Source organism: Salmo salar, chromosome ssa11 (assembly GCF_905237065.1).
Source record: "Salmo salar chromosome ssa11, Ssal_v3.1, whole genome shotgun sequence".
Taxonomy (NCBI): Eukaryota; Metazoa; Chordata; class Actinopteri; order Salmoniformes; family Salmonidae; genus Salmo; species Salmo salar.
In genome coordinates, this window is record NC_059452.1 from 12164843 (window position 1) to 12177067 (window position 12225).

The 12225-nt window shown below is 43.5% G+C and overlaps 1 protein-coding gene across 1 annotated transcript in view; it reads left to right on the forward strand.

The window, feature by feature from the left end:
- The first annotated feature begins 2068 nt into the window (after positions 1–2068).
- The window catches only part of LOC106562001 (myosin light chain kinase 3), a 33597-nt gene continuing 23440 nt past the window's right edge, over positions 2069–12225 (forward strand). Inside the window, exon 1 of the mRNA XM_014126514.2 lies at positions 2069–2595. Within this exon, the coding sequence (XP_013981989.1) occupies positions 2518–2595 (78 nt within the window). The 5' untranslated portion in view covers positions 2069–2517. The remainder of the gene's footprint in view (positions 2596–12225) is intronic.

Sequence of the window (12225 nt, forward strand, 5' to 3'; positions counted from 1 at the left end):
GCACATGCGACTAATACAATTCTGATTTGATTTGAATGTGCGATACAGAATACATGGATTGTGTAAAGTGCACACTTTATCATCACGTTTGTAAACATCAACACACAGTCAAAATAATGACATTATTCAACAAGAAGCCATTTGACAGGAAGAACATGATATTTGCCGCCTAATGGGAAAAGAAGCCTTGTCAAATAAGATAAGAAAGAACCTCTAGACTGACTACAAGGGTTATGTGCTAGCGTTCAGATAGCCAACTGCTACGGTGATATACAGAGACCAGATTCACTGCCTGTCATTTGAGAAAAGGATTCATGCTGAAAGCCAAATCATTTGATTCATTCAAATGACAATTCAAAGCAGAACACATGCGAGTTGAATTGTGCATGGTCCTTTTCTTTGGCATTGAAATGTTAATATGCTATGTAGTCTCTCTTTCAACCACTGGAGGGCAATCCAGTGACATTATAATCAAGTGCTTAGTTGACATCATTTACAGTAAGTGTTCATTTTTGTGAAATGGTGATCTCTCAGTCTCCTCTGCTATGACATCATATATGCCAGAAAGAATTTAATTAAATGTCTTCAAATGAACAAACCTCACATGAAAAGTGGTTTATATAATTATAAGCCACTCTACTTCAAGGAACATTAGTCAGTCCAACTATTTTTAGTGAAACGGATTGATGGATGAAGAGAACATGAGAGGAATCTTTCGCCTTCGTTGCTTGTTTCCTTCTCTGACTCTGGATTTAGATATAAACGGTAAGGAAACCAATGGAGGCTGCTGAGGGGAGGGTGGCTCATAATAATGGCTGGAACGGAGTAAATGGAATGGCATCAAACCATGTGTTTGATGTATTTGATACCGTTCCATTTATTGCGCTCCAGGCAGTATCACGAGCACGTCCTCCCCAATTAACATGCCACCAACCTCCTGTGGTAGAAACATCTCTTTCAATGAAATACTGGACAGTCATTTCGAGGTTCTAGCATCCAGGGGACCACTACAGTAAGAGAACAGCACTGTAAACAACATGTTGTTTCAGGAGATGAAACGTCCCTGTTAAGTCTTGTTCGGGAGAATCATCCCGCTTTTCATTTATATCTAAGAGTCATGTTAGAGTGCATGTGTATCCGTCTCGGAGGGCACAGTGGGCTGTTTTGACAAAAAAACCTTGGTCGTAGAGAACAGGACATTGAGTACCATGCCACATTAAGTGAGTCAGAGGCAGAGACAAGGACGACAGCATAGGCAGACACACGTCAGGCATCCAAGAAAGACAGATTGTGTAAAACTTAAGACAGAACGTGTAAAACTCTATACACACCAGTAATGACAACAGTTTGAATCATGCTGTTCCCTTACCCACCAGCTGTCCTGTGATGTCTAAAGGCAGACAGTTAAACTGAAGCATCATCCACATCAGAAGGAGGATTATGACATTGTAACAGTCCACCGACACACCAGCTACACACTAGTACATGCTGTTCATAATAGATATGTCATAAATGTGGCTCAAAGATGTGTACATACACAGTGACACGTTAACAGGTCAGCGATAATGAAAATGTGCATTATCATCATCATCATCATCATCTCCTTAGGACCATTGTGACATCGTCCCTCTGGCGTGCATACCTCTTCCTGCATCATGGAGCTGACACTTCCCCTGTGGACACCAGAGCCTGCAGACAATACTCCCAAAATACCCTGCACTTCTAAACAAGGTGTTCTGTCTGAGGAGGAAAAAACTGCAGTGGGATGCTTGCCAGGAGGTGAAGACTTTTCCATTCCACCTAAAACCCTGTTGCTGCCAGGCTGAGAGGAGGCCTCTTTTTCCCTGAGTCTAAGACTTGGGTGGTTTTGAGGTTAAGACCAGCAACACGATGCCACTGCGTTTGAGTGTTGGTGACGCACCTTCTGTTGCCCCAAAGCAGATTTGTGTGGGATCAGATCCCTAACAGGTTCACACACGCACGCACTCAAAACACACACACACACGGAGGGGTAAACAGGGTGGGGTAAACTGGTATTAACCTCAGTGGGGTGCAGAGAGAGGGCATTCGTGAGAGATCTGAGAACGGGCTCTCTTCACCTCAGACTAGGAATCATCCTCTCATCATCACTGGGTGGGAGGAGGACCCCCACAGAGACTTTCCAAAACAAAAAGGCCAATCTGAACCCCTATTAATAAAGCAGGACACTCACATTTCGTGCATACCCTTGCCTAATCTCAGGCAGCTGTTATCTCCCTGCAGGAAGTGCTCTTCACTCTGGGCCTGGCTGTGGTGCTGGTGCAGTGCTGATATCAATACGGGAGGGGACAGGACAGGGACCCGGCTACAGCACAGGACGAGGCACCGGGCGATAAGATAGAGTTGTCTCTGTCAGTACCCATCTTTCTTTTCCACTATGTTTCAGTACCCAGAGGGCCCGGCTTCCCCATTCTCCATAAGGCACAGAGACCCTGGTATGGAGAACAGTAGGTCCTAACCTTGGGCAGAGAGAAAGTGATGGGGACCTCCGTCTATAGAACTCTCCTTCTACGCACGGGAGGTTTCAGCGTGTCTGACTACATCCAAAAGTTCACGGTAAGAGACCTGGCTCTCATTGCTTTTAAGTTGAGGTTATACAAGCTAGTTTTATTTTTGTCATTTTATTTAATCAGGTTCGTGGATGAAATGTCTGATGAGATTCAAGACAGACCATTGCTCACACAAGGCTGCCTAATAATAATAGGCATCTATTAAAAGATGCTATACAAAACTAAATGAATTACTGACTAGACTCTAGAACATTTATGTTTTATTCTTTTATTCATAAGGGCCAGGGGTTACATAATATTGAAACACAAATCATCATACATTCAAAGAAAACGATGCATCAGCATCAGTGAACAGAAACGAACAAGCAGCCTCGTGCTCAAAATCACATTAGTGCTCGGTCAGTGAAGCGAGACCAAGTCACATTTACTGTCCCATATCTAACTCCTTTAGTTTTTAGCATTGCCCTTAACACAGCATGGGAGCATGGGGGAATGTTATTTGGAGGTGGTCAGGTGGAAAATAACATTTGGGAGAGGAGTGAGTTATTACAGCTGAGTCTTGCTTTTCTCAATTACCATTTAAGTCCTTGAATTAAGACTTTCTTGTGAAGTAACACTTTTAATTGTATGTTCTTAAATAGTATGTGAAGCGTAGCACTCAGGGTTAGATCATTTGTTCAACAAGCTTGCAGAAAACATGACTTCTTGTAGAAAAAAAGTTGTATTTTTGAAGGTCTGTTTTTATCTATCCATATCAAAATTATCTTCAGGAAAATGATAAACAGTTTGTGTGTGTGTGTGTGTGTGTGTGTGTGTGTGTGTGTGTGTGTGTGTGTGTGTGTGTGTGTGTGTGTGTGTGTGTGTGTGTGTGTGTGTGTGTGTGTGTGTGTGTGTGTGTGTGTGTTTGTGTGTTCCTCAGAGGAGGAAGGGGAAGACAATCCTCCTTAGTGAATTTCATCAAATAAAAATAGTGAAACATTAAAAAAAGTTACCCTTTTTAGATAAAACTATACTAAATATATTCACGTCACCAAATAATTAAAACACACTGTTTTGCAATGAAGGTCTACAGTAGCCTCAAAGGCACTCTGTAGAGTAGCACCATGGTGTAGCCAGAGGACAGCTAGTTTCCGTCCTCCTCTGGGTACATTGACTTCATTACAAAACCTAAGAGGCTTGTAGTTCTCACCCCCTTCCATAGATTTACAAAGGAATTATGACAACTTCCGGAGGACGTCCTCCAACCTACCAGAGCTCTTGCAGCTTGAACTGACATGTTGTCCACCCAATCAAAGATCAGAGAATGAATTTAGTACTGAAAGCATAAGCTACAGCTAGCTAGCACTTCAGAGCATACAATGTGGTGAGCAGTTGACTCAAAGAGAGAGAAAGACAATAGTTGAACAGTTGGCTATGACTTTCCAAAACTGTAATTCTCCCAAGTCAAGGTAAGATTATGGCTTTATACATTTATTGCCACTGGTGCCCTCCGGTGTAGCTGCAAAACTGCTTGCTGTTGACTGTACACTGCACTGCATGATTGTAGCAGGTTTAATAACATGTTAGTTCTAGTAGCTACAGTATGTTGACTATGACTTTAACATGGTGACAACGATGTAGGCTGTGTGGGATCATTCCGCCAATTCTGTTGAAAAACATTTCTTAAACGGAAGCAAACGGATCGAAATAGGAATAAACATACCTGAATTTGTCCATTAGAAACTCTCGTTTGCAACTGTTGGACTAATGAATACACCCTAGATTAGCAAGATGCAGGCAAGAGTGGTCAAGGCGGTATTGAATGTGTCAATGTCTGTCACCTCGATTACTCACATTTTTCTCTCGACCTGTGTACCTACAATGTAAACATTAATTCATAGGCGAAGTTGTAGCAACCAAACAATGGGTATAGGGAAAATTAGACTATCATGCACTATCGTAAACCTATCGATGTTATATTGAGCTGGGTGAATGGAATATGAATGACAGTCATTCAATATGCTGTAATAAAAATGTGTCCATGTTCATAAAAAAAAGATTTGTCCTCCCTCATCCTGAACGGCACCAACCGCCACTGGTGTATCAGCATGCTATCTGTTTGTGATCCATAGCTTTAACTCTGGCAGCTGGCTTAAGAACATACACAAGTCCCTACTATCCTCTGGGAAGCTGGACTTGTTGAGTGATTTATGGGCAACATTCTCTTTAAACTGTGCGGGTGCACAGTAGCCCCGAGACTGCCAGGCAAGACCTCTGGGACCCAAGCAGAAGAAATATCAGCCAATGGCGAGAAGCACCACACGAGATTGAACAATTTTCTAGAGCAGTGGTCACCAACCTCTCAATCGCGATCTCCAAGTCACTCCCATTCAATAAAGCCTTGTGTTCCTATTTTTTTTATTTATTCATCTCGGGCCAGCAGCATACCATCCTGCATCCCACTGCTGGCTTGCTTCTGAAGCTAAGCAGGGTTGGTCCTGGTCAGTCCCTGAATTGGAAACCAGATGCTCCTGGAAGTGGTGTTGGAGGGTCAGTAGGGAGCACCCATTCCTCTGGTCTAAAAAAAATATCCCAATGCCCCAGGGCAGTGATTGAGGACATTGCCCTGTGTAAGGTGCTGTCTTTCGGATGGGATGTTAAATGGGTGTCCTGACTCTCTGTGGCCACTAAAGATCCCATGGCTCTTATCATAAGATAATGTTAACCCTGGTGTCCTGGCTAAATTCCCAATCTGGCTCCCATACAATCATGGCCACCTCATCATCCCCAGTTTACAATTGGCTCATTCATCCCCCATCCTGTCCCCTGTAACTATTCCCCAGGTCGTTGCTGTAAATGAGAATGTGTTCTCAGTCAATTTACCTGGTAAAATAAGGGTAAAATAAAAAATATATGTATATGGGTTACGGTTCAGCAGCCCTGCGCCCGGGTAGGCGAACCGTTGCTATTTTGAAAGATTTTATGTGTCTTAATGTACAAACTCTGGCTTCCCGGCGGGCTCAGACAGCAAATCAAGTGTACTATAGGGCTTCCACTGGCCAATCGGATGGCACCGATTACCGTGTCTGCAGTAACATAGCAGGCATCAAATAAAGCTACAGCGAAATTGATACTGTGAGATTTCAAAAAATGTAAAACCATGACTAGAGAGAGACTGCCAACGAATACAGCAAAGAGATGCTGTATTTATAAGTGAGTTGATGTTTAAATTCTTACTCAGCCCTGTCAACACTTTGTAAGTCATGAAATGCGCTTTATTTCTTCCAATTTCCATTTAGCGCTACAACAAAGCATTGCAGCAGTAATCAATGAGTAGGAAAGTGTATCGATAGGCTTGAGTTGTTGTTATTATTAGCTGCTTGGAAAGTGTATCGATAGGCTTGCGTTGTTGTTATTATTAGCTGCTTGGGTCATTTTTAATAGGAATATTTCACATTCTCTGTTCATAAAAGTTAAAAATTTATGCATATGTGCATGAGGCAGAAATAATGTGGTGCGTCTCGAGTTTTGCCATCAGCTGGAAGACGGTGTCCCTTTTTGGTCAGTGTCGGTAGATGAAAGGGAGAGCGGGGGGGGGGGATGTTGAGAGGCGGACCATCAGTCTGCTGCTTTCTCTCTCCACAGAGACTGACCATAGATGCAGGCACCATCGGCCCAGTAAAGTAAAAATAAAAAGCTAATTAGTTAAATGTATGCCCACTCAGCTGTGACTCACAAGTAATACAACAACGGGTATGCTCATATAGCCTACTTCAAAATTGTAAAAATAATTTAAAAAAATGTCCCGAACAACAATGCATTGACAGGGCAATTCAAGCAAAGCCAATATGCGGTGATAATATATGGTTTACTGCACAAACTTGATTGCCATAGTACTGTTTTTAATAGGTTAATGTTGCATAGGCTAATGTTTTTTTTTTTTTTTTTATCTGAGCGGGAGATCTCACCATGCATTTTGACTCAGAAAGTGATCTTGACACCGAAAAGGTTGGTGACCACTGTTCTAGAGTTTTCCCTGTTAGCACTTTCAACGTTTCCCTTTACTGTTCAATTGTGGTCGAATCAACGCAATGTCAGCCACTTTCAATGCAACATATAGAAAAAGAAAGAGAACTATGCAATAATTGTTTTTTTTTAGACAGAATGATTATGTTGCATTGACATGCAGGACTCTACACTGACCAGTGCGCCATAACCAATCAGAGTTGCAGTAGGCCTATATGCAAATAGACCATTGCCATATATGGATCTGTGCCGTTTACTTTGAATTGGTCTGTGTTTACAGCATGAGTGATCATGATTAGATGCGCTTGTTTTGAAATCAAAGAGAGAGCAGCATGTAGCCACGTGTGCCATTTTGTTAATATCCTTTGCTAGTTAGTGAGTTAGATCATTTGTAGTCAGCAATAGGGGAGTGATTGCTTCCTACAAGAGCACAACATGTGTACATTTCTAGACATCTTTGAAAAGTGAGTCAGGTAAAGATTTATTTTGTTTTGTTTTAAAGGGTCAGTGTTGTATTTTGAGACTTTGGGAAGTTGTATTTTGAGACTTTGGGAAGTCTACTAACTGGCACTTACCATCACTAAGCCTATTTCAACATGACTTTTGTTGAAATGTATTTTAGATACAGTAAATATTACATCAACCTTTCACTAGGATATGCTGTGTGGTATTACTCCCACAGAACCACAAAGGTATTTTAAACTTGTGATTGACATACAGTTGAAGTCGGAAGTTTACATACACCTTAGCCAAATACATTTAAACTCTGTTTTTCACAATTCCTGACATTTAATCCTTGTAAAAATTCCCTGTTTTAGGTCAGTTAGGATCACCACTTTATTTTTAAGAATGTAAAATATCAGAATAATAGTAGAGGGAATGATTTATTTCAGCTTTTATTTCTTTCATCACATTCCCAGTGGATCAGACGTTTACATACACTCAATTAGTATTTGGTAGCATTGCCTTTAACTTGGGTCAAACGTTTCGGGTAGCCTTCCACAAGCTTCATAAGTTGGGTGAATTGTGGCCCATTCCTCCTGACAGAGCTGGTTTAACTGAGTCAGGTTTGTAGGCCTCCCTGCTCGCACACGCTTTTTCAGTTCTGCCCACAAATGTTCTATAGGATTGAGGTCAGGGCTTTGTGATGGCCACTCCAATACCTTGACTTTGTTGTCCTTAAGCCATTTTGCCACAACTTTAGAAGTATGCTTGGGGTCATTGTCCATTTGGAAGACCCATTTGCGACCAAGCTTTAACTTCCTGACTGATGTCTTGAGATGTTGCTTCAATATATCCACATAATTTTCCTCCCTCATGATTCCATCTATTTTGTGAAGTGCACCAGTCCCTCCTGCAGCATAGCACCCCCACAACATGATGCTGCCACCCCCGTGCTTCACGGTTGGAATGGTGTTCTTCGGCTTGCAAGCCTCCCCCTTTTTCCTCCAAACATAACGATGGTCATTATGGCCAAACAGTTCTATTTTTGTTTTATCAGACCAGAGGACATTTCTCCAAAAAGTACGATCTTTGTCCCCATGTGCAGTTACAAACCATAGCCTGGCTTTTTTATGGTGGTTTTAGAGCAGTGGCTTCTTCCTTGCTGAGCGGTCTTTCAGGTTATCGATATAGGACTCGTTTTACTGTGGATATAGATACTTTTGTACCTGTTTCCTCCAGCGCCTTCTCAAGGTCCTTTGCTGTTGTTCTGGGATTGATTTGCACTTTTCGCACCAAAGTACCTTCATCTCTAAGAGACAGAACGCGTCGCCTTCCTGAGCGGTATGACGGCTGCGTGGTCCCATGATGTTTATGGTGTTTATTTAAATTACTTGTGTCATGCACATAGTAGATGTCCTAATCGACTTGCCAAAACTATAGTTTGTTAACAAGACATTTGTGGAGTGGTTGAAAAAGGAGTTTTAATGACTCCAACCTAAGTGTATGTAAACTTCCGACTTCAACTGTACATGTATCATGTTAATGTCAGGGGTCATGGAGAAAGAGGAGAATTAGGTACAGCAAAAACTTTCCATCAATAGCTCTGCAAACAGATCAAAATACTGACTCCTCTGGTCTGCCAAGAGCACTAACTAGACCCACTAGGCACAAACTTTGCCACGCACACTTAGATGCATCAAACACTTCTTCTGATGAATCAGTATACCAGTCAGATACTAATACAAATCCAGAGAATTTCCCATGCACACAATACTGTTAGCAGGACATGCACTCCAGAATGTTCCATGCTGTGTACACTTTAGAGAGGTGCACACCTGTCAGGAAAGATATAATTAGATTTTAATGGGTTTACGGCAAACCTCCCACTGACCTCCACCCCAAATTCTTCTTCACCCCACCTCACAAAATGTGGTCACGTAACATGGAACTGCCCACGTAAACACTAGCTAGCAGAATGGAAACTATGCAGAGGCGTTCAGTCAGACAGTTTTCATATGTTCTCTCTTTTGGTAGACAAAGGGCTTTAATGGTGTAAGGTTAGACAGGGTTAGATGGAGAGGACCGGAAGAAACCCAGAATACCCTCTCCAGTGACCTCACAGGTGTGAAACATTGTTGTGTCAGGGAGGTAGCTTTGGTGTCCCGTTTCCATTTCAGAGGGCAAATACACCAGGTTAACCCTGTTCAATACAAAGAGCCATGGTATTCTTACAGACAGCTTCCGTGTCCAGTTAGTTGGGTGTCCTTTACTTCCTTTGTCTGATGGTCTTCCACTCTGTGATTTTATTAGTGACTACCAGGAGCCATGTTTATTTCACTGCTATTGTTACGGATACTGTTACAGACATTAAATACAAGTAAACATGTGTTATGTAACTCTAGTGGTACCACAGCAGCTGTGCAAATGAAGGAAACTGTCCGTGTGTTTGATGTCTAATGGTTCCTCCCGGCAGGCATGTGCACAGATAGGACTCTACCTTTGCCGAGAACATACTCCCACCCTTTTGGGTGGAAGTATAATTTCCCCAAATGTGTTTAAAATATTTTTTGTTGTTCTGAACCCACTGCCCACAAATCATTGTTAAAGTAGTCGGAATGACAGATTTGGTAATTGATAAGCTCCTAAATTGGAACGCAGTGGCTGTACAGTAACATTCTATACATGACGTCAGAGCTCAGGGTCTCCACTTCACAGCGCTGTATGGGTTTTGACTGACAGTCGTTCTAAACTTGACAGCCGTTCAAAATCACTCAGGATAATTAGGCAACTTTTGAGCATTTGTTGTTGTTTGGATTCAGTCTTGTGTCAGGTGAACTGTTGTGTCCTCACATTTGGTCTGATAATTTACCCATAAGATCCAAAGTGTTCTCGTTCAATTGCTACCATGGCCATGCATATGCTTTTTATAGTTATTTTGTTAGAAAGATTTCAATTTGTCCCTATCCATTAGGCCAGTTTCCACGAGTGTAAAGGGTTAAGCAAAGCAATAAATGTAATAGATCTGTGCTAAATTACTACAGAGTTATTATAGATCAAATATTAAATTACTTTCAGACTAAGGGTTATTTATTTGTGTCATTTAATTTGCCATTAAGATGTGACCATCTATTGCTTTTATATACAGTAACTAAATAATCAAAGTTGCCTAATAATTGCTCAACGAGTCCATGACCATGATTGTAGGGATTTTTTTGGGGGGGAAGGGTGACCTTTTTTTGTTTCAGCACATGCCCCCAAAAGGTCTTCGCACGGCCCTGCTTCCCAGCAACAGTCGGTCTGTAAGGGGATTGTAGGTGCATTCTGGACAGGACCCTCTGCCGAATCGTAGGGACAGGGCATCGACTTTGGTGTTTTTTGAACCTGGGCGATAGGTCTGTGTGAAGTGGAACCTTGTGAAGAAAAGGGCCCACAGGAGAAGTGGACGTATGGATCAAACCTTGTTGGAGCACCTCTTGGATGTAATCATCCATGGCCTGGGTGTCAGCCACCAACAGAGGGTAGATGCGGAGGCGTAGACCCTGCCAGCATGTTGATAGCACAGTCGCAGGGGCGATGAGGAGGAAGACAGGTGGCGCTGGTCTTGTAGAATACCTCCCGCATGTCCTGGTATACCTCCGAGATATTGGGCTGAAGGGCAACCACATGACTCTCAACCGATGTGAACCCTCGGTGACCAGTCTGTGAGTCTCATCCTTGACCTTGAAGCCAAGGGAGGCCAAGGATGATCATGTGAACTGGTGCACTGGTGATGAAGGGGATGTTCTCCTGATGAATGGACTCCACAGTGAGGGTGAGTGGTTGTGTGTGATGGTTCCGGATCCTAGTGGCCGATTATGGAGGGCTTGAACCGGGAAAAGAGACGAGAGTGGGTATGAGATAATGTTAAGAGAGGAGGCAAGGTCTGGTCAATAAAGTTCCCCGTGTCACCAGAATCCACTAACGCTGTAGACACAGTACATGAGGGACAGTCAACTAGTGTGATGGACACCAAAAGAGTTTAGCAGAAAGTGATGAAGATGGAATACTCACTCCTGCCCCAGGAGGTGGAAGATCATGTGACCGTCCCTCTGCTCTTGTGGATCCTGGATTAGGAAGTGCCGGACACCGCTGGAGCTGGTGCCCTCCTTGACCACAATACAGACAGAGACCCAGCTGTCTCGTCCTGCATCGCTCCGCCGCGGTGAGGCGTGTGACCCCTACCTCCATGGGTTCAGGCTCTGATCCACAGTGTTCACGGAGGGAGAGAAGCGATGAGAGTACCAACGTTCCTGAAGTAGGTTATCCAGATGGATGGAAGGTGAGCGCGTACTCTGCAGCCGTCTGGTCCCCCTGCCCCCTCTCTGCCCTCCGGGGGATGATCAAAGATACATTTTAACAGAGCCATGAACCCCTCATATGAATCTAGCTCCTCATCTCCTCTCTCCCAGACGGCCGTGGCAACATTCCAATGCACGTCCAGTCATCAGATAATTAACCGTGGTAACCTAGAACTTCTTGGTGGTGGGGGCTCCCATCTGGTGCGTTAAGTAGAAAGCCACGGCATTTAGATGGGGTGCCGTCATATTTATCCGTGAGGGACAAACGGGCATCGCTGACCTGAGTGGGTTGCTGAATGGGCTGTTGTGCTGGCTCGCTGGGTCGACTGGTTGTAGAGTATCCTCCGCTAGTTGACGGCAATGCCTCGAGACATTGCACACTGCAAAGAACCTCTTCCATAGCCGTCCCTAGTTGTGCCAGCTGTTCATGGTGTTGATGTAGAAGGTATCCCTGCTTGTCGACCGTCTGGGAGATATTCTGTTTTCCTGCTCCTTCCATTGTTGGAGTCAGTATTCTGTAACGGAGATGCTAAGAGTCGAGAAGCAGGTGCAGGTGAAACGTTTAATAAAACAACAAACATGGAACGAGCCAACATGACAGTAGCGTCTACGCATTAAACACAGGATCAATACTGACTGGGGAAGGAACATAGGGGAGTGCCAGATATAGGGGAGGTAATAAGCGAGGTAATGGAGTCCAGGTGTGCCTGATGATGACGTGCAGGTGCGCGTAATGATTGATGCCAGGTGTGTGTAATGATGGATCCCAGGACCGGTGATTAGTATACCGGCGACGTCGAACGCCGGAGGGGAGGAGCGGCAGTAGACGTGACACGGCCCATATTTTAAATGTTGTTGCGGACTTGGTATTAAGGGCCCACCCTACATTA